This window comes from Epithele typhae (genome assembly GCF_022376455.1).
Source record: "Epithele typhae strain CBS 203.58 chromosome Unknown BXZ73scaffold_24, whole genome shotgun sequence".
NCBI lineage: Eukaryota > Fungi > Basidiomycota > Agaricomycetes > Polyporales > Epitheliaceae > Epithele > Epithele typhae.
This window is the reverse complement of record NW_025954215.1, coordinates 142,002-162,986: the sequence shown is the minus strand read 5'-3', so window position 1 is coordinate 162,986 and position 20,985 is coordinate 142,002. Positions and strand designations below refer to the sequence as shown.

The window sequence follows — 20,985 nt, the reverse complement described above, 5'->3', positions numbered from 1 at the left end:
TTGGTCGCTCCGGCGACCCGCAGAAACATTGGAGGAACAGAAAGACGACCACAACCGTCGTTGCCAGCAGAGCAACGCCGTGCAGCGAGCAAAGAGGACCACAACGCGAGGCGGAAGAGACAAGGGACGTGACAAACGGACGTCGTCTGCCACAGCGCAGAGCCAGCCGACTGCCCGATCTGACTGGCGCTCTCCCGCCCTCCTTCTCGACTTTCCTCTCCGCACTCCCTCGAGCACCCTGCGCGCCCGCCTCTGCTGCCCGCCCCTCGTTCTGCTGCGCCAACCCCCGCGCGAACGCCCCCCACACACGCCCCCGCCCTGCCATGAATGGCACCCAGACCGCGCGACACGGCAGGCCCGCACCCGCGGGGCCCACCCCGCCTGCCCCCGCAGCCGCACCACCCGTGCCTCCGAACGCAGCTCCCGCCGCCCCGGCAGCCGCAGCCGCCCCCGCGCCCGCACCGCGCACCGCGAACGGGGCGGCGACGAACGGGGCGCACGCGCCCGCGCCGAAGGGGAAGAAGAAGGCCGCGGAGCCGCAGCCCGTGGACCCGTCGCAGATGTACGAGACCTGAAGAACCGGATCGCGGCGCTCGAGGAGGAGGAGGTGCTCGAGGAGGAGGAGGAGCGGCGGTTCGGTGCGTGCCCCTGCCCCGACGCCGTGTGTCGGTGTATGCGCCCCCCGCTGACGCCGCGGTCGTGCAGCGGAGGAGGCGCAGAAGTCCGTGTCGGGCATGACCGAGACCGCGATACACGCAAAGTACATCGAGCTGGTGCGTCTCCCCGGGCTCCCGATGCGGGCTGATGACGAGCAGGCGCGGCGTGCCAGTTTGCCGAGTTCAAGCGGCTCGAGCGGGACCACGCGAAGGAGAAGCAGAAGTTGACGAAGGACAAGGATGCAGGTTCGTCGGGCCCTCACGTATGCCCGTGCGCAGGCCTGATGCTCCTCAGCGAAGGGGCAGCTCACGAAGGTGAACCAGACGAAGGCGAAGATGGAGAACCTCGCTCGGGAGCTCCAGAAGGTGGGCTGCGTTCCACATTTGGGTTCTCGCTATTTTGATTTTGACCGCTCTATGCAGGAGAACAAGAAGCTGCGAGTGCGTCGGCCACTCAGCTTGTGCACCGTGTCAACCTCACCGAAACACATTCATAGGAAGATAGCAAACGTCTGACCACATGCGTCTCAGATGCCCAGGAGGAGGTACGCGTCCCCTCGTCAATTAAATATGCGCATATTATTTCCTCATGTGATGCACCCCAGATCCACCAGATGAAGACGGACATGGCGAGACGAGCAGAGCGTGCCAAGGTCCAAGAGAGCAAGTACCGCGAGATGCCCGACATCGTCGTGCGCGTCGTATGCAAGTACCGGGCCGAGCTCTACTTCAAGATCTCCCGGAAGACAAAGCTCTCGCGACTCTTCAACGCATGGACAGAGCGCATGGAGTCCAACGTCGTGTCATCCACCAGCATGAACAACGTGTCTTCGGGGCCCCCAACCAAGAAGGGAGGGAGCCCGCTTGTCAACGGCACGAGCACAAGCAGCATTGCGAACCCAAACGCCATACAGTTCATCTTCTCGCACGGGGGGCGCTCGCTCGAGCACGAGCAAACACCGGAGGAGGCTGGGATCGAGGACGGAGACGTCATTCTCGCCGCGGAGATGATGGACCTCACGGACGGGCCCGGGACGGAGGAGGTGGAAGAGCCTGTGCGACAAAAGCTCAAGAAGGAGTGGTCCGAGAATCCTGCAGAGTGCGTCCCTGGGAAGTTCGGGCCTTTCGCGCACATGACTAACAGTACTCCCAGAGCGCGGAAGACGATGCAGAGTATCTTCGACGACGTGTGAGTAGTCGTCCGCTTGGCCTATTGCATTAGGTCCTCAACGGACTCCCCCTTCACAGCGTCCGAGAACGATTGAAGGAGGTTCTCCGACAGTATGAGCTCCGAGAACGACATTTCGAGTGTGTTGTGCGTTCAAAAGAGCTCGAAGTGTTGCTCTCGCGCGCACGAGCCGCGGAACAGAAGCAGCTCGCGGACGCTGAGAAAACGCGGGTAGACAAGGCCGAGGAGGAGGTATGCCTCGCGATCTCACGGCACTCTCGAGACGTTTGACCGCTCATTCCGGCACACAGAAACAGCAGCTACGCAAGGAGCTGGATGACGCACAAGAGCAGCAGACCGTGCTCATCAACAAACTATTATCATTCTGTCAGGAAGTGCGTGCTAAAGCTTTCGACTTGCGCCGGCATACTGACCGCGCGCTTCTTGGCGCGCCCACGACATATTACAGCCGGACAGCGAACGAACGCGACAGTTCTTACAGTCCTTACACGGCGCACTGCACAAGGGCGAGCCGCTCAAGCCCGACGGAGACAAAACACATAATCGGCGGGCAGAGGGGTCGTGACCCCGGCGCAGGTGGACGCGCGCGGCGACGCGGGGGTGCCATGTATAGTCGGTGCCATGTAGTGCCATGTATACGTGCACTGCGCCTCGTGCCGCGTCCAGCGACCTTGCGCTTCTGATGGCAGCTTCCTTTCTGTGTACACTCTTCCGAGCCCATCGATCGCGCACCGCGCCCAGCTCGAGCGACGCTGGCGACCGGTGTGTGCGTGTGCGTGTGCGTGTGCGTGTGCGTGTGCGTGAAAAGCTGCGATGTCGATTAAGTCCGTTGTCCTTGCAGGGAACATGGTGCCAGAGGTGATAATACAATCCGAGTCCTGGGTGCCGTACGCGGGAGTCAAAGTCCTTCTAGTATCTTACTTCTCCCTCCGTCCTCCTACCTACACCAGCGCGTCGAGCTCCTCGACGGACTCGACCATGCCCGAGCGCGAGAACGTCTTGCCTTTGACCGCCTCGAGGCCCTCGCCCGCATACGTCACGAGCGGCGAGAGCTCGATCTCGACGCCCTCCCCGACCGTCGCGCCCGCGGCCTCGAGGAAGCGGCGGTGCTGGGCGAGCAGGTCCCGGCGGCTCGTCTGCGGGTCGTCCGCGCCGGTGCCGGGCGCGTTCTTGAGCGGGGAGAACTCCTCCGCGCGGGGGACCTCGAGCACGGCGAAGCGCTGGGTGTGCGGGAAGACGTCGAAGACGAACATCTCGAGCTTCATCCCGTTCGGCTTCGCGGGCTTGACCTGCGCGCCGGAGGAGACGTCGACGTGCGCGATCTTCTTGCGCGCGATGTGGAACGCGAGCTCGTCCTCGAAGCCGCGCACGGCGTGGAGGAAGGGCGTGGTGTAGAAGTGGTTCGCGATGTTGCCCGCGCGGAAGGCGAGCTCGCCGGCGGGCGTGCGGCGCTCGGCCTGCTCGGGGGAGATCTCGGAGTACTCGACGACGGAGAACTTGTCGCCCCGCCGGGCGACGACGCCGACGGACTCGGTGGGGAACGCCTTGGGGACGACCTTGGCGGCGCAGTCGGCCTGCTTCTCGAGGCAGTAGCCGATGAAGACCGGGTCGGCGACGCGGACGAGGCAGTTGTCGACGCAGTACGAGTGCACGAAGCGGATGCCGCGCGCGTCGAGGTCCGCAAGCACCGTCCGCGCCTTGTCCGCGGGCGAGAGCGGCTGGCGGAGGGCGGCGTAGAGCCCGCCGTTGCCGTCGGGCGCGACCGCGACTCGTGAGGGCGTCTCGAGCAGAACCTTGCCGTCCATGGCGAGGCAGGGGAGTGTACCTGTGCGGACAAGCATCAGTTTCGGCGCGCAGGCTGGGGTGTCCGACTGGGACCGGATGGGATCGCACGGAGAAACTCGGTGTATGTTGGCAATGGCGGAGCTTCGTCCTGCCGGTCGATGGTAGCGTGGTAGAGCCCAAGCACAATCTCACGCATACAGCAGGCCCGAGGGTCCGCTGTGCACGACACACACAGTGCGCATACACGAAGCTTCCGCGCAAGCCTCATGACATGCCTTCCACAAAGCGCGCCGTTTCGCAGGCGAGACCTGTGTGACTGCGCCCCGCCATGAGCGAGGCGCATTCACCGCAGGGCCAGCTAGGAGCGATATGCATGCACGACGAGCAGAGACCAGAACCAAGCAAAGACACGCACCCTGCTCAAAGAAGATCACACTCTTGGGATCCAGTCCAAAGAACTTATGCGTCCGGAAGAACGCCTCCGTCTCACTCCTCGTCGGCCCGCTCGTCATCACATACCACGGGATGACCGCCTTCTCGCCCTTCCCCGCCGCCTCCGCCGCGACCTTCTCGAGCCGCGCGATGCGTTCCGCCTGGTACTGGAACAGGCTCTTGTGCGACGGCAGGCCGATGTCGTAGCAGCCCTTCGGGGCGCTGCTGCCCAGACGGGTGCCCTGCCCCCCAGCCATGAGGAGCACGCCGACCTCCCCACGGGCGATCGCGGCGAGCCCCGCGGCGCGCCAGGCGTCCGCGCGCGCGGGGTCGCTAATGATGGACCCGGCGGCGTCCTCAGGGAGGGGCTCGATGAGCTCAGGGCCGGCGGCGGGGCCGAGGTCGCGCTCCGCGGAGACGGCCTTGGTGAAGATGCGGTTGACGCGCTCGATGTCGAGCGCCTCGAGCTGGGCGACGAGCGCGGCCTGTTCCGGGGCGGGGAGGGTGTCGTAGAAGGCGAAGAGGTGGCCCTGGCCCGCGGACTCGTACCGCTGGCGGAGGTGCTCGACGGAGGACATTGCTGGCGTGGGCGCGGGGGAGGTGCGGTGGGGGCGGTTGGGGACGATGGAGAAGATATCGGTCGTAAGTGGTGTCGTGGGCGGAGGGAACGTGTGGGGGGCAGCTATATGCGTGGCGGACGAGATGAGCGGTGTCGATGATGCAAGGTGTAGAGCCTCGGAAGACGCCGTGCGCGGTGAGCTCTGTACAGCCAGCGGCGCGGGCGCGCGACAAGGCTGTCCTCCCCCACTCCGCGCGCGTCCTCGCCGTGAAGAAGACCTGCAATGCCAGCATTCCCAGCGACCCGATAGGCACGAGGCGAGCGTGCTTTCGCCAGCACTAAAGGAGCAGCTTCTGGGCGCAGAAGGACGCGCACCGAAGACCTGCTGCTCGGAAAGTGAGCAGCTTCTTCGGCATCCGAGTGCAAACAAGTTGCGGCGCGACATGAACATAGCGATACTGTGTCTGTGGATGGGGGCCTTACAGGTGGGCGCATTGCAACTAGTCAAAATGAGACTGTAATACTCACTGCGTAGACGCGCAGCGTGTTCGAACACTCCGGTCTTGGCAAATAGGGGGCATTTGCTCGGGAGATTGACATCAAGACACCAGGGGGAAAGCATATGCGGCGACATGCCGTGAAACGTGGCCAAGGCGTGGAGGGCACCCGGTGTCTCATTTTCTGTTCATCCAAGACAAGAATCACGCTAAAGTCGTTCAATCAGGGGAGGTTAGATTCTATCCTGACGCGTCTTTTTACCGAATCATGTAGAATTAACCACAGAAGAACCTGGCATGCAACTGGCCGTACTGCACCAACGAGCCGCGCAAATCTGAACCACTTAAATATGGTATCGCACTACCCCCGGTTCTCTTCAAACGGAGAGGCAATGTGAGATGGAAAAGGTATGGGCGAGAGAGCCCGTGTGCAGCATCGTATATGCTGATGACTCCGTGCCAGCTATTCCTACCTCAGGAATGGATCGTACGTTGGACCAAGAAACGAGCCTGACTCCGCCCAGGGTTCGCCATCCGTATCTAAGCTGACGTCCACGATAATCACAGCTGCTTCTTCGGCATTATTTCTACGGACGAGCTGTTGCTCACAACACAAGATGGTCATAGCGGAGCCATGTACATCGCCATTGTTGGTTCGCGGTTTCTTGACCTTTTTTTCTCATTGCAGATGGATATGCAGTTTCTGGCGGGGGTTCTTGCCCGCGGTCAAGCCCGTGCTTCGCCAACACGATCATTAGACACAGCAAATGGCGGGCTGAGCTCAAGCATGCTGCGGCCGGAGCTGGAGCAACCACGCTTACGAGAGGTATATTGTCGCACTCTGGCGAAGGTTCTCCGCTCTGTAGGGACGGGCGGCTCACGCTCTCAGCAGACGTTTCCCTTCCTCGTCGATGGGCGCAGCCGACGGCGGGTGGACGGGGGACGAGGGTTCCGACCTCTGTGAGACAGACAAATGGGTTCAGAGCGCCATCACCCGGCGCCGGCAGAGGGTGAGTCGCGGCGGGCTGTGCCACGGCAGCGACAGACAGAACAGCAAGCGAAGACCTCGGAGTGTGAACAGTCGAGGTTTCATCTCATCGCAACCTGGTTTCGTTATGCGGGACGATCATCACACAAATTGCGACCATCGCGGGCGTTGGCAATGCTCAGGGCGGGTGCGCGAGGCCGCAAGTGCCAGGATCGGGCACGGAGGCGGGACCTCGTCGTGCGCGCTGAGTGCCGAAGAACGCAGGAACAGTGCTGGGGCAGGAACGGAAGCGAGCATCGAAGGATCGTGCACAGAACACGTGCTTCCCGTCCTCTTTGATCCAACCCAACCGCCAAGGTTCACCGCGGCTCCCTGCACCCCACTGAACGCTTATAACCCGCCCTCGCCGCCTCCTGCTCCCCCGACTTCCTCGTCCCTCCCGCCCCTCCTTACCGGCCCCCGGCTCCGCTCCTCGCGCCCACCACCCGCAGCCATGGTTTCCGCGCGCTCCACTTTCACCTCCCTTCTCACTTCCGCGTCCCTCCTCGTCGGTCTCTTTGCGCCCGCCGCCCTCGCCGACAGCGCGATCAACCCCAGCTTCCCTTACGGCAGCAGCAAAATCCGCGGGGTCAACGTCGGTGGATGGCTGGTTCTCGAGGTACGCGCCGGCCCGCCTTGCTGCGTTCCTCCCCGCCCTCCGATCCATTCGTGCGCGATTGACCGCCACCCCTCCCCAGCCGTGGATCACTCCCAGTCTGTTCGATGCGACGAACAACAAGGCCATCATCGACGAGTGGACGTTCACCCAGCTCCAGGACTACAACACCGCCAAGGCCGCGCTCACCCAGCACTGGAACACCTGGATCACGAAGGCCGACTTCGCCGCCATCGCCGCCGCTGGGTACGTCACGTGGTCGCGATATGCATTTACCCGACCCCCCGTCTCACCACCCCCCACCGCCTCGCAGGCTGAATCATGTCCGCATTCCTATCGGCTACTGGGCGTTCGACGTCGGACCTGGGGAGCCCTACATCTCCGGTCAGCTCCCGTACCTGCAGCAGGCCGTCGGCTGGGCGCGCTCCAGCGGCCTCAAGGTTATTGTTGACCTCCACGGCGCGCCTGGAAGCCAGAACGGGTGCGCTTCCATCTCTCATCTGATAGCTCATCTCCGGATTGGCGCTGAAAAATACTGAATTGGCACAGCTACGATAACTCGGGTCACCTTGTTGCGTACCCGCAGTGGCAGGCAAACAGCACGAACATCGCGCGCACGAACGCGATCGTCAAGACCCTCGCCTCTCTCTTCGTGAACGATCTGGATGTGGTCACGGCCATTGAGCCCCTGAACGAGTATGTACTGCGTTGTTCCAAGCACAACTGCTTCTGACCCCGCCGCAGGCCCGCAGGTTACTATGGCAGTGACATCCTCACCCCTCTGAAGCAGTTCTACTACGACTCGTACGGAAACATTCGGTAGGCTCCCCCGTCCAATCAGTCGTCATCTCCACCACTCAGCTCCGTGATGTCCAGCTACCCTTACGGCAGTTCCAAGCAGAGCAACTACGTTTCGCTCATCCATGACGCCTTCCAGCCGCTCAGGTGACCCACTTTCGACGTCAGCTGCCCTTCCGGAACTCACCCGTTCCGCGCGTCAGCTACTGGAAAGGCTTCCAGCTGCCGCCCAACTGGCAGGGCGTCATGTTCGACACGCACATCTACCAGATGTTCGTCCAAGACGTGAGCTTCCCGTTCCCCGTTCCCTCCTACAGGCACGCACGCTGACCCGCCGCCGCCCGCCCCGCAGCAAGTGAGCCGGACGAACGAGCAGCACATCCAGGCCGCGTGCGCGATGGGCGACGACCTCGCCTCGTTCGACCTCTGGGTCGTCGTCGGCGAGTGGACGCCGGCGCAGACGGACTGCGCCGTGTCCCTGAACGGGCGCGGCAAGGGCGCGCGCTACGACGGCACGCTCCCCGGGTCGACCGCCGTCGGCTCGTGCGCGGGGCTCACCGGGTCCGGCGCGGGCTTCTCGAGCGACTACAAGACGTTCCTCCGGCAGTACTGGGAGGCGCAGACGATCACGTACGAGCGCAACGGCGGGTGGCTGCAGTGGGCGTGGAAGGCCGAGAACGCGGACGAGTGGTCGTACCAGGCCGGGCTCAAGTACGGGTGGATCCCGCAGAACCCGACGGACCGGAAGTACCCGAACATCTGCGGCTGAGCTCGGCGCGTCCCCGCGGCGTTTTTGGGCGAGTGAGACGAGAGGAGCTCAGAGGGGAGGGTGCGCGCGATCGAATACCCGCGAACTCTTTTTGCAGCCGTGGATGGCGCGCGCCGGACGAGACACTTGAACTATATCGCATATAATTGGCTTTCCCGATGTACTGGCACATACCTACGTGCGCACTTGGCGGGGTGACGGAGCGCCAAAGGTGTTGTAGGGATTCTAGTTACACGAGGTAGTCGTAGGCTTCGGGGTGGACCGTCCTCAGCCTCCTCGGCTTGAGGCAGGTCCACTCAGATAATGAGACCGCTCGTTTTCACCCACCTTTGGCGCGTGAAGGAGTAACACGCGGTTATCTCGGGAGCGCGGCCCGACGCCGGCATGTGTGACGCAGACGCGTCATTAGCGCGACGGGTCACAGTCACGTGCGCATAGTCCCAATGGTATGTCATGACGTCATAATGTCTAACGACTCTTGTGGGGCAAGGCGAAACGTCCGGATCAGTCGGCGCGGTGTAGTAAGAGGCGTGGATGGAGCAGAGTGGGAGACGTGTCTATAGTACAGCATTGATGAGGTGTGTGTGTTGCAACGATAGAGATGCCCGGCCGGCGTGCGGCCACCGCGGCGAGCGCGACCCGACGAGAGCACCGAGGAGTATCGAACGACGACGACAGCTAGGTAAGGAGAGCGAGAGGGGGGGGAGACGCGGATGCCGTGGGTGCGCGAGGCGGAGAGAGAGGGCGGAAGGTGCGAAGCGAGGCGCGAGATGAGATCTGAGGATGGTTCGTGCGCACACTAGAGCTGGTGCTGGTGCTGGTGCTGGTCGGAGGGGGGCTGGAAGAGCGCGGCGCACTGCTCGGGCGAGGGCGCGTGGGGTGTGAACGTCATGTCTACGGGCGAGTGGCCTGAGCCGTTCCACAGCGTCGCGGGGTGGCCTCCGTGTTGGTGTTGGTGCTGATGTTGTTGTAACTGACGATGTTGCTGGCCGCCGAACCACGACGGCCAGGGCCCGCCGCCGGCGTAGAACCCGTACGGGTGCAGATGCGAGTGCGCACCGTCCTGGAAGAGGTCGCCTGCGTCGAACGCGAAGTCGTCCGAGCCGAACGTCGGGCTGCCTGAGGGTGAGCGGCCCCCCGCGCTTGCCGGGTCAGCGCCTAATAAGGGGCTGTCAACGACGTGCGACGCCGTCTCGGGGCCGGCCGCCACCACGTCCGAGGAGCCTGAAAAGCAAAGAGCAAACACGACGCCCTCGTCAACGCGCGCGTTCCCCGCGACCGACACGACGGAGGAGAACGTCGCGAAAACAGGCCTCACCGTCAACGTTCGTGGGCGCCTGCGGTGTCCCCGGCCCGCCGGGGACCGCGGCCACGATGCGGCGGGCCCTGCGCTTGCGCTCGCCGCGGACGCACGAGTGGGCGTGGCCGAGGCGGATGCAGCGCTGGCAGGGCAGCCCCTCGTCGCAGAGCTTCCGGACCTGCTGGCAGTTCGTGCACTGCGGGGCGCGACGCGTCAAGTCGTCTCGCGGGGCGGGGAGGGCGAGGGAGGAGAGGACGTCAGCGTACCGCGATCTTGACGCCCCGGCGGTTGCGCTTGCCGGTGCCGTCCGCTGCTGGGCTGGGGCCAAGCTCCGTCGTCGGTGGGGGTGTCGGCGTGCTTGCGGACGGGGTCGGGCTCGCGGAGGCGGAGCCGTGTGTGGGCTGTGGCGGTGGTGGGAGGACGGCTGTGGTGGCGTAGAGCGCTACCCGGGGGGGAGGAGGAGAGCGTGAGGAAGGAGATGTGGAGATATCGGTGGAGAAGCCGCACCTAGCTGCGAGCGGTGGACGAGGGCGGGGACCAAGACGTAACCGGGGACGATCGGGGCGTGCAGAAGCTGGGCGAGTCCGTCGAGGTAGGGCCCAAGCAGGGCCTGGACCACCGGCTGGCAGCTGGCGCAGAGGCTGTTGAGCGCGCTCTCGGGCTGCCAATCATGGGCGTGCGTGGGCGATGGAGGGGGCTGGGCCTGGTCGAGAGAAGAGAGAGCGGTCGTGCTGGTGCTCGACGGCGGGCGGGGATTGGTGGGCGGGGAGAGGAGGGCTAGACCGGCCATGACGATGGGGGTGAGGTGGGTGGGAGAGCGCAGTGGCTCTTTGCGAACGAGGGTGCTCGCACGCGGTATATACATACTCGCTTTCGCCCACCTGGTTGCGCCGCTTGCCGGCCTCGCGACCTGCTCCCGGGCACAGCCGCTGGCCACGACTGCCGTGACGTCATGGCACCCTCCCCCGTCCTCGGAGTTTGCCTGTGCGCGAGTGGGCGAGCTGTTCTGTTTGGAACTGGACATGAGCCTGATCGAGCGGAGCAGGGGAGGGCGTACCCTGCCTCGGTGGTCATGAGAGCGCCGGGCAGGAGCGACGTCATAGCTGGAATTTGTAGTAGGACGATATGTCGCCCAGCTGCACGCGTCCGCCCGAGGGAAAGACGCGCCTCGAGTGTCGCCGACCGTTCGCCCTGTCGCCGACGAGGTGCCCCGACGAGATGCTTGCTGCTGCTCTTCCACTCACGCTGTCAAAACGCAGACGTGAGCGCGACCCCACAAGTCCCCAGGCGTGGGCTCGCCAGATTGGGTGCGATAGCCAGGCGGATCATCCTGACCGAGGACGTCGAGGACCGGGTGAGCCAGCACGCGGATCTGGGGTTACAGATCGCGAGTGGCCGACCTTCCTTATCGATCGTCGGATCCCTTCCCCGCATCAGACACACCCGCAGCATGCGACCGAGTCCGGAGCGTGCCTCCCGCGCGTACCAACTGCCTGTACCTGGGCCTGATTCCCCACCCCCGGCACCGGCGTCCTCGAGAAGGGTGGTAGATGCATCAACCTCCGGGCACGCGAATGGATTCGGGTACTTGCTCAGACGGCGAGAAGTACTCGGGCCCGTACACACGACCCGACAGTATTCCGAGTCCGAGTCGTCCACCTCCTAAGGCCGCAGGCATAGGCGCGACTGTTATACTTGCAAGTCTGCCGGTCAGCGCGAACCTTCACAATCCAACGTCCAACCTTCACTCTTCGGCGGGAACCGAGCGTCGTCCGTGCCCTGCTGGCCCCGCGGCCACCCGCCAGCCCGCCGCGCTCATACGACCACCACACCGCCCGCCCCCGCTGCTAAGAAAGCAGACAACGGACCCCGCGTTCCCCGCCCCGTACCCGTGCCCGGCCGTGGGGAGACTTCATCCGCTTCGGACTTCGGAACGGAACGACGGCCCCGCATCACCAGCACCAGCAGCAGCAGCAGCAGCCCCCTCCCCCTGGACATGCGCCCCGCGCCCTTCTTCCACATCTGCGGGCTCCTCGGACTCGGGGTTGCCCTCGGACGGGGACTAGGAGGAGGTGCACCGCTGGCCGCTGCCCTCCCTCTCTACCCCGCGCGAGACGCGCTCTTCCCCGGCCGCGACCTCGGTGGCCTCAACCTCTTCGGCGGCCCCACCGAGCCCTGAGCGCCCCGCGCGAGCACGAGCCGCAGACACGAACGCCGCCGGGCTCGCTCGCCGACCCCCTGCTCTCGACGGTGCTGAGCGCGCTCGAGGGCCCCAGCACGAGCGCGAGCGCGACGCGCACCAGCTCGGGCTCCGGGTCGACCGCGCTCCCCACCGGCACCGCGTTCTCCGTCATCGGGACCCCGGGCCCAGCCCCGACGCCGACCGCACCCCCGACGCCCGCCCCGCCCGCCGCCAGCACGGCCCCCGCGTCGACGACGTCCACCACCACCGCCGCGTCCGCGTCCGCGTCCCCAGCCGCGGCGTCCGCGGCGTCCGCCGGCCCGAACGAGTGGAAGGTGATCGGCGTCGCGGTGATCTCGTTCGTCGCCGTCGCAGGCGTGCTCCTCGCCGCCGTCTTCTTCGACCACTGGACGCGCGCGGTGCGCCGCTGCGCGCGCCGCCGCCGCGGCGCCGCGCTCGAGGAGGAGATCGTGCCCGACTGGGAGAAGGCCGAGTGGGGGATCCGGTACGACGCCGGCGCGGAGCGCTACCCGTCCTTCAGCAGCCTCCCCCCGAGTGCGAGCGTGGGCAGGGTGGGCCAGGGCGCGAACGCAAACGCGAATCCGGCGCGGGGCTTGCGTCGCCGCCGCCGGCCGCGGGCGCGCTTGCCAGGCAGACGTCGAAGGCGTGGCGGGACCAGGGCGCTGCGAAGTCCACGGAGGTGGAGTGGAGTCCGGAGGGACGGCAGGGCGTGAGGACGTCATGTACTGGGAGCGTCGGGCTTGGGCTCGGGCGGAGGGAGAGCGTGCGACGTGCCCAAGGAGAGGCGTCGCCGGGTCCGGGACGGGTGCAGGCGCAGCGTACGTCTTTCATCGGGAAGTGGAGGAACGGGCGAGCGGGAGACAGGACGGGAGCGGGGACTGAGAACCCGTTCGGCGACGACTTGGAGAGCGCACCGTCGCGGTCGCCGATGCCAGACGACGCGTACGCCGGGATGGCCGCTTGACCGTGCGACGGAGGTGGGGCGTTGTGGTCGAGAAGGCACGCACATGGCACTATGCAGACGAACGTTGTATTCACGGCACATCTCTACCCCACGGCTTATGAGAGCTAGGAAGAGCTTGAGGATGATGGCTTTGCGGCCTCCTTCGGTGCAGGCATAGTCTCTTCCAGTCGGTCGGACATGAAGAGCCCCATGGCGGCAAAGGCGGTGATGGCCAGCGAGATGCGAAGCCGTGTCCTCGCGGGGAGCACTGAATGCGAATGGGGAGGAGAGCGCGTCAGGAGGCTGTCATCGCGGCCACGGTCAAGCGGCGACTCACCCGCCCAGGATTGCGCCAACGAGCGTTCCTGCACGGGTTTCGTGCGGAACTTGAGCTCCGGCTGCTTTGGTTCGGACGGCGGAGGGCTCTGGGACGGCTTTGCCATGAGTGGCGGGGAGGTGGAGTGGTGGCAAGAGACAAGCGCGGCGAGCGCACGGTCCGTCTTGGTCAGGCGCAGCGCACTCCCAGGCAGGTCAACTCTCTCTTCCATCTCATTCTCCTCCCCTACAATACCAACAGGGCGGCCGAACTCCTCAAACACAAGCGCATAAGCCATGTTTACAGGCCTAGTACGCCTCCCCGCACGACGCTCGTCTGCCCGTCTCAACCCCGGTCCCACCCCCACCGCAGATCGAGCACCTCGGCACCGTCGTCGACATCGCGCACGACGCCGGCGGGTGCGCGCTCACCGTCGGGACTCCGCCGCGATCCTCGGCGACTGCCACGTCGGGGACTCGATCGCGGTCAACGGCGCGTGCCTGACCGTCGTCGAGTTCGACGGCGCGCCCGCCGCGCGCGGCGGCTGGTTCAAGGTCTGGCTCGCGAACGAGACGCTGGACAGGACGGACCTGGGTGCGTAAACGTTCCCCGCGGGTGCGCTCTCTGCGACGACGGCGCGTGCGTGGCAGGCGAGCGCAAGGTCGGGGACCAGGTCAACCTCGAGCGCGCGATGGGCGCACACGTGCGGTTCGGGGGCCACTTCGTGCAGGTGCGTCCTCGTCCTCCTCCGCGCCCTTCCTGCCCGCTCGCTGAGACGCACCACCCGCCGGCGATCCGCAAGGCGCACGTGGACGCCACCGCGACGCTCGTCGAGAAGGCCGCGGACGGGGACTCGCTCCGGCTGCGGTTCGAGCTCCCGGCGGCGACGGCGGCGCGGCCGTCGCTGCTCCCGTACCTCGTCCCGAAGGGCTACGTCGCGCTCGACGGCGCGTCGCTCACGCTGACCGCGGTCGACGACGCCGCGCGCGCGTTCGCGGTCATGCTCATCACGCACACCCAGGCCAAGATCACGCTCGGGCGGAAGCCGCTCGGCGCGCGCGTCAACGTCGAGGTCGACATGCTCGGCAAGTTCGTCGAGAAGAGCGTGCGCGCGGCGCTCGGCGCGGGCGCGGACGGGGCCGCGGGCCCGGTGCGCGCGCTGGTGGAGAAGGTGGTGGAGGAGGTGTTGGCGAAGAAGGGGATTGCGTGAGTGCTGGGCGCGAGAGCGGGGGGTGGGATCCAACGACGGGAAACGGTTTGAGAGCTGGCCACACAGGAGAGTGCAGGCCGTACGACAGTAGGTGTGACATGTACGAGGGATCTGAATCCGAGCCACCTGGGTCATGTCGACGTATGGTGTTCGTCATCCACGTGCTGAGGGGTCGTGCAGGGGCGAGACGGCAAAGGGGTTATGTCGAGGACAGCTCTCCCGTCGTTGGCACTCCATTGTCTGCGAACCGAGAGCCAACGGCCTCCCTCCCAGGTCCGTTGTCCCTCATCTGCTAGCCAATCACGTTTCCCTCACAGGTTTTACAGGCAACAGAGCCCTCGCAGAGCCTTACACAACCCCAGGCAAAGGTGTCCCCCAGAGCCGCAACGCCAGAAGGTTATCCACGAGATGGCCGGCGCACTCTTCCGTTGCTCCCCGGCGATTGGCTCGCGACCCATGCTGTTCTCAGCAAGGACTGGCCCGAAAACATGGTCGACAACGTCACTACCTTTCTCAAAAACAATCCTGGTGACGATGGGCAAGCCATTCTCGACGACGACGGTTGGGTCGCCATCAACGCCTTCCCCGACTCCGATGACGAGCCATAACATTCTCCCACTTCGAGACGGCCGGCAGGGCGATCGCGCAGGCCGTAGGGAAGATGCACCCCGACTCACCCCCCACCCGTCCGTCCATGCATTCCTTCTCTGCCGTCGAGGGCTATCGCTCCATCCCGACAATCCCCGCATTCTTTTACGCCCTCGTATTGACAAACCCCCATCCTGTACAGACGCTCCTTCGAATGTGAAGCTTTCCGGCGACCGCCTCGAGGAAAAGCGCAGACCGAACGATGGGGCGGAGTGCCGGTATGCCTCGGACGAGATCACAGACACGGCGACGATCGGGAGTTTAGACTATACGACTCTACCACCGGAAGGGAAGACGTGGGTGGACTCGTCTCCGATAGCACCACAACCTGTTGCTCACCGTCTCACAGAACGAGCAGAGGCTGGCCCAGGCAGCGACCGAAGTCCTGTTCGGCGACCCCGGTAGACGCCATATCAACGGCATCACCATCTCGGGCAGCAACCTCCAATTCTTCAGCTTTTCGCGCTCCCATGTCCAGTGCTCGACCGGCTTCGACTTCCACAAGGTGCCTCCCGTTGTCGGAGACTGCCGTCCGCGACTGACCGACCTTCGTGCACAGGAGCCGCAGAACCTCGTCTGGTTTCTGCTTTTCGTGATGTACGGCTCTTAGAGGCCCTCGGCTATGACCTCTCGGTTCAACGCATCCCTTCCAAGTCAGACAACGGCACGGACAGGGCCAAATGCGACTTCCGTTATTGGATCGAGGGCCGCGCGTTCCTCACGGAGGGCGATCCCATCTCGCACGAAAGCGCATACAACGTCTCGTCCCGCGCGACTCGGGTCTGGAAAGTAAAGGAGGTAAAACTCACACCCGAGGGACGGGTGCCCGAGTTCTTGGAGTTCCTCGACGGCGAGAAGGTGCTGAAGGACGTCTGGCTGTACGAGGATGCCAGCTTGGAGCACGATATCCAGGGGGCGATCTTCCAGAAGCTGGACGACAGCGCCCAGCAGCATTTCCTCAAGATCCTCGTCGACGGTGTCGTCCAGCTAAGCGACGGGGAGTCGGACATTACTGCCATGTGCCCAAACGAGAAGACGGAGTGGACCCAAATCTACTATGTACCGTCCATGAAAGTCCGACAAAACGTGATCGCTAGCCAGAAACCCGCACGGCGCGAGCGCAACGCGTTCCCACGTATGCTGAAAAGCCGCCGCCGCAAGCACGTCCGAACTGTTTTCGAAGGGCGCTGTGAGAGCGTGTATGAGCTGAGGGACTTCTCTAGCTTCCTCCGATGCGTCGCCGGTTGCGCGAAGGGTGCGTTTTTCAACTGGCTTCCGAAACAGCCCTTCTGACGAAAACCACTTTAGCCCTGGACTTGATGCGCGAGGCCGGCTACGTCCATCGCGACGTCAGCGCTGGCAACTGTCTCTATGATCCGGTTGCGAAAGTTGGCAGGTTGGCAGACCTGGAGTACGCAAGGCCATACGAGGACATTCCAGCTTCTGAACCCAAAGTTGTGAGTTTCCGGACAGCGCCCACTTGGAACGTGTTGTTGATCGATTCCTAGGGTACTCCCGATTTCATGGCCGTCGAATACCAAGCCGAGTTGTGGTTATTCCGCGATCGGGATTGCTTTCGTTCGCCCCCGAAGAGGCAATATATCGCCGCTCAAGCTGACCCGAGTGCAGATCAGGCCGCTTCAACCCCTCGTGTTCTCAGCACCTCTACTGATATACTCACCAACGACAATCCTGCAGGCGGCATCACCACTGACGGCGCGCCCGGCCAATCTCAGGATGCATTCCAACCCTGGACACGTCCCGTGTTCATCGTACACTTTCTCCACGACCTCGAGTCGCTCTACTGGGTCTACGTCTGGTTCCTCCACTTCCGCATCCCTCACCAGTCGAGCATCAAACTGCAGGAAATGACCTTTAACATCAAGAATATCCACGACAACATCGACCGGAGCTCGAGGGAATACTTTTTCTACGGCATGGACGGAGCTGTCTCGCGAACGCTCCTCATCACCCAGCCCGCGGATAGTATCTTCGGGTTACTGCGCTTGTTTGGCCCGCTTTACACATCCTGCCCTCTCCTCCTCAAACCCATCGTTGCGTTCTGCGCCGATCTGCGCGGCGCGTACACGAATCTCCAGCGGGAAGACCTGGAGGAATCTCGTGACGCGACCCCGCGCCTTCCCGTCTCGACCATGGTTACTAACGAGCTCTACACGCTGTTCGGCGGCCTCATAGACAAAGCCCTCGCTTCCTTGGGCGACGAGCCTCTGCCCGTCAAGATGTTGGATGAGCTGCTTGATCCCCTCTCCCCGGCCACGATGACGAACGCGGCGGAGGCAGACGACGACGACCGGGGGACCGAGCTCGAGCAGCGGCCGCGCAAGAAGCCGAAGATACTCAACAACGGTCCTGCGACTGGGAGCAAGAGGGGAGGGTGACCGGATCGACGCTCGGCGTGTTTTCTGCGCTCGGCCTTAGGCTTGACCTGGCGCAGGACGTCGACTCCCCGTGACCAGCCTTGCCCGGCGAGCAGGAACCCTGGCTCCTGGTCTTCTTCGAGGTCACCGGGCGCGAGCAGATCGCCGGCTGCGGGTTGCATGACGGACGGTACGCGGATGATGGGCGTCACCGTGGGTGGGCGGGGACGGTCCCGGATAGACTCTGAGCGTAGTGACGTCTCTTCTATGTGGGCTCGGACATCGAACGAGGGCAAAGAGCAGACAACTGCCTGTTCTGTGATCCCCCATATGCACGATTGCATGACTGGGTACTGCGGAGGAGGGGACAGGGACGGGGAAGGAGACGGGGACGAGATGGAGACGAAATGTCCAGAAAGAGACAAAGGAGGAAGTGAGGGGGGCGACAAGGAAGGCGGGACGATATGTTCGAGGAGGAGAGAAGGGCGTGCGTGTAGATTTCGGGGGGCCGAATGTACTGATGTGCGGCGAACACGCGGGCGAGCGATGCTGCCGCGCGGCTCTTGTCGGGGCACATGTCGGGGAAAGTCTTGATTGTGCTGGTGCGTCGGCAGCGAGGTGCTGCGTGGATGCACCTCGGCGATGGGGTTGTGCGGATGTGTCGGTGGGTGGGTGCGGGTGGAGAGAGCGGGGCACAGCCGGTAGGTGCCAGCTTGGACCGAGGCGCCCCGCGCGTAGACGCGTGGCCGGCGCGTCACTGGATCGTCCGGACGCAGTGCTGCAGTATCTGCTCCAACAACGCATCGAAATTTGGCTGAGCCTCCGCTGAAAGCCATATCAGGGAAAAGGGTACGCACGAGCAAGGCAAAATCGTGTACCAGTGTCGTGGTGGTCACTCACTCGTCTCTCGCATCTCGCCAGCGTTCTCTCTTCAAGCTTCAAAATCCGGGTCACGAGCATTACACACAGTCCTTCCCCCGCTCTATTTCACCCGAGCTCCCGGAGCTGTACGCGGATTGTAGGACGGTCGGTGGGGTTTGGGCGGAGGTCGCTTCCGCGCTCGCACTGGATCCCCTCCCACTAGGCTTTCTCATTGTTGGGCTCATGAGCTCATCTTCATTTTCATTCTGGTCCACTGTGCCATCGCAACACGACCAGCTATTGCGCCCAAGACGTGCTAGACCACGGAACAGACCGACTTTGGTCATTCTACGTGGAACTAGAATTCGAACCTCCCTCGTTGATGACTCTGCGACCTCCAGTCGAGATCGCCCCGTGCCCCTGCCCACACTCCTCTGTCTAACGCCTCCCGAAGGTCCGAGGTGGTACGAAACTCGCCACGCACGGCCTTGCCGGACAAACGCACTGCCAACTCCGCCCGGCCTGCTTCGAGCTCGCGCAGAACCCTGTCCTCAACCGCCCGGCACTCCTCCACCTCCTTCTCTTTCAAAACCTCCAAAAACGCCGTGGGGGTCTTGCGGGGCACACAGCGCCTCAGCAATCCCCACTTGGAGCAACCTGAATCTTCCGAGCGGGCGTCGGGCTGGATTCCAGGGCCGTCCGCTGCGTCGGAGTCCACGAGCCGCTCCCACAAGCCGCGGGCGAACCACGCGTGCGCGTACGTGTTCTCGATGCAGTCAGGGTGGGCGCGGCGCAGCGCGCACGCCGCGGCGAGTGCGCGCGCGAGCGGGACTGCCAGGGCGCGGCTGGAGCGGAGGAGGGTGCGGCGGCGCGAGGTCCACGGGCGGTAGTTTGTATCGTAGACGCCGAGGGAGTCGTCCGCGGTGAGCCACTGGTATCGGTTGTTTGTGAATTCGAGGGGTTGGTAGAAGTCGACGGGGTGGTAGCTCCTCCAGCAGCGCTCGAACTTGAGGAAGCCGATGGTGCGCGGAGCGAGCGGTTTACTAGAGGTGGCAGGCAGGGGTAGAGCGACGTGGGCGACGATGTACTCGCGGGGAAAGTTGCCCTTGGTATCCACGAAGTGATCGAGCCGGGCGACAACGCAGGAGTACAGATCTTGGGATGATTCAACGTGGTATTCCGTAATCAGGGCCTGGATGAACTGGGTCATCACTTCGTCGAGTCGCCAGTGGATGGCCTTATGGCCCTTATCCGTCCGGGGTTGTTGGAGGAGGAGAGCGAGCAAAGTAGGGACAGGCTCAGTGGGGGACTCGAACCGGTTGGGTGCTTTGAGCAGAGTCTCGTAAAACATCGACACAGGGTTGAGGGGGGATTAGAGGGAAGAGGCGGGTGAAGGTGGTGGACTCCTAGATAGTCATCATATGCAAAGCTTTGAAGATAATGTTCGTGCCGCACGGCTCACAGCTGGTCGGCGGCGCTGGACATGGCGGCATGTGGAATGATAACATACAGGGGCCCGTACATTCTACACATAGGGTATACTTCTGTCATGGTGGTAGTATGAACATGATGCCATGCGTGAGAATGCATATTTGTATACAGGAGAAGAAGACCTCAAGCGCTCATTGCTACTGCATTTCCGCCGTAGCGCCCGTACTGGCACAGACAGCTCGTCTCGCCGCTTGCTCCATTCCCCAAGACCCACCACACGGCGGTCACCGGTCAAATTTTCAAACTTGGCCACGACGCGCGTCACGGTTTGTGCACATAGGAGCGTGCATGACGCTACCCGCCGCCCGACTACACATAAACAGCGGGTGCTCATATAGTCGCAGCCATCCCCCGCCCCCCATCCCCCAGCGAGCGTATACCCCCACCCCTGCGATTGCGCGTCCCTCTCCTCTCCGCTGCAGTCTGCGCCCCGCCGGCCTCCGAGCACACCCGCAATCCCTCATCGGCGATGACTGAACCACCCTTGCACGAGGATGCGCTCTGCCAGGCTCTCCCTTCCGTTAACGCTTGGACGGCGTGCGCGGAGGCGGAGGCTTCCTATGAAACATCCGTGGAACCACACGCCGTCATGGCACATCCAGCCAAGTTCGCAGTGATGGAGTACGTCGGCTCCATCCACTACATCAGAGCGGATGTTGATTTTTGCGGGCTCATTTACAGCGATTCCGCAAATTGCACCACGGCCAGCGGCGGTTCTGCACCCACGTCTGCGCCGCATGCAGCCACCGTGAGCCACCGCGAGACGCCTGCCCCAGGTCACCTCCCTCCCGCTAGACGGAGACAGAGCCGGGATATGTGCTCGTGGGACCGCGCCGCTGGGAAGATCCCCCCTTCCTCTGGCAGGCCCACCATGCAGTCGGAAGCGCCTATTGTTTCGATGAGAGGCTCTTACCTGCCATTGAAGACGCCGAGCTCTCTGATGATGAAAGCTACCTGATCATACGCCTTCTCAGCGTGGACTATGCGTGCTTGCTCACAGACATGTGGCGTTTCACAAGCGAGTACTATCATTGCATGGATGATCCCGATCGCCTCCGCGTTCTACTTCACCCTACTTACCATGCTAATCACCAATGCAATTGCAGGCAAACTTTTTATGCATGACCGGGTAATAACATTTATGTATCCCCTCTACACGGCATGTGTTATGATAGATGCTCCTACGCACGGAGTCTTCCACGATCCCCCTCGAATTGTCCACTGAAGGATGTTCATTTGGCGCACTCCTAGATCTGCATGTGGCCTTTCAATGACCTTGTTGCATTTGCAGACTCATATTTTGGACC

At 63.6% G+C, this 20,985-nt stretch overlaps 8 protein-coding genes across 8 annotated transcripts; 4 read left to right on the top strand and 4 right to left on the bottom strand.

Moving 5' to 3' along the window:
* Positions 1-323: 323 nt before the first annotated feature.
* On the top strand, positions 324-2,410 carry BXZ73DRAFT_101415 (uncharacterized protein; the record flags this gene model as incomplete). The annotated part of the gene is made up of 12 exons (XM_048014896.1): positions 324-545; positions 599-638; positions 706-773; positions 830-902; positions 952-1,022; positions 1,080-1,097; positions 1,154-1,201; positions 1,262-1,755; positions 1,810-1,845; positions 1,905-2,076; positions 2,136-2,219; positions 2,294-2,410. 12 exons carry the CDS (start codon positions 324-326, stop codon positions 2,408-2,410), a joined length of 1,443 nt encoding a protein of 480 aa, XP_047877849.1.
* Positions 2,411-2,786: 376 nt separating this feature from the next.
* Positions 2,787-4,640, bottom strand: BXZ73DRAFT_47065 (nucleotide-diphospho-sugar transferase; the record flags this gene model as incomplete). Its single annotated transcript, XM_048019804.1, has 2 exons — positions 2,787-3,670; positions 4,046-4,640. 2 exons carry the CDS (start codon positions 4,638-4,640, stop codon positions 2,787-2,789), a joined length of 1,479 nt encoding a protein of 492 aa, XP_047877848.1.
* A 1,959-nt stretch (positions 4,641-6,599) lies between these two features.
* Positions 6,600-8,328, top strand: BXZ73DRAFT_46923 (exo-beta-1,3-glucanase; the record flags this gene model as incomplete). The annotated part of the gene is made up of 8 exons (XM_048019781.1): positions 6,600-6,764; positions 6,844-7,007; positions 7,075-7,242; positions 7,311-7,457; positions 7,506-7,580; positions 7,638-7,706; positions 7,763-7,844; positions 7,912-8,328. The coding sequence occupies 8 exons, from the start codon at positions 6,600-6,602 to the stop codon at positions 8,326-8,328; spliced, it is 1,287 nt and encodes a 428-aa protein (XP_047877847.1).
* A 799-nt stretch (positions 8,329-9,127) lies between these two features.
* On the bottom strand, positions 9,128-10,418 carry BXZ73DRAFT_101412 (uncharacterized protein; the record flags this gene model as incomplete). The annotated part of the gene is made up of 4 exons (XM_048014895.1): positions 9,128-9,552; positions 9,647-9,824; positions 9,895-10,070; positions 10,136-10,418. The coding sequence occupies 4 exons, from the start codon at positions 10,416-10,418 to the stop codon at positions 9,128-9,130; spliced, it is 1,062 nt and encodes a 353-aa protein (XP_047877846.1).
* A 1,357-nt stretch (positions 10,419-11,775) lies between these two features.
* BXZ73DRAFT_101411 (uncharacterized protein) lies at positions 11,776-13,217 on the bottom strand (the record flags this gene model as incomplete). Its single annotated transcript, XM_048014894.1, has 3 exons — positions 11,776-12,336; positions 12,654-12,844; positions 13,112-13,217. 3 exons carry the CDS (start codon positions 13,215-13,217, stop codon positions 11,776-11,778), a joined length of 858 nt encoding a protein of 285 aa, XP_047877845.1.
* A 169-nt stretch (positions 13,218-13,386) lies between these two features.
* Positions 13,387-14,300, top strand: BXZ73DRAFT_89985 (Lumazine-binding protein; the record flags this gene model as incomplete). Its single annotated transcript, XM_048025463.1, has 3 exons — positions 13,387-13,684; positions 13,741-13,820; positions 13,893-14,300. The coding sequence occupies 3 exons, from the start codon at positions 13,387-13,389 to the stop codon at positions 14,298-14,300; spliced, it is 786 nt and encodes a 261-aa protein (XP_047877844.1).
* A 694-nt stretch (positions 14,301-14,994) lies between these two features.
* On the top strand, positions 14,995-17,347 carry BXZ73DRAFT_101409 (uncharacterized protein; the record flags this gene model as incomplete). Its single annotated transcript, XM_048014893.1, has 7 exons — positions 14,995-15,063; positions 15,111-15,248; positions 15,298-15,499; positions 15,559-16,203; positions 16,257-16,405; positions 16,457-16,526; positions 16,578-17,347. 7 exons carry the CDS (start codon positions 14,995-14,997, stop codon positions 17,345-17,347), a joined length of 2,043 nt encoding a protein of 680 aa, XP_047877843.1.
* Positions 17,348-18,545: 1,198 nt separating this feature from the next.
* Positions 18,546-19,538, bottom strand: BXZ73DRAFT_77557 (uncharacterized protein; the record flags this gene model as incomplete). Its single annotated transcript, XM_048022693.1, has 1 exon — positions 18,546-19,538. One exon carries the CDS (start codon positions 19,536-19,538, stop codon positions 18,546-18,548), a length of 993 nt encoding a protein of 330 aa, XP_047877842.1.
* Between the last annotated feature and the right edge of the window lie 1,447 nt (positions 19,539-20,985).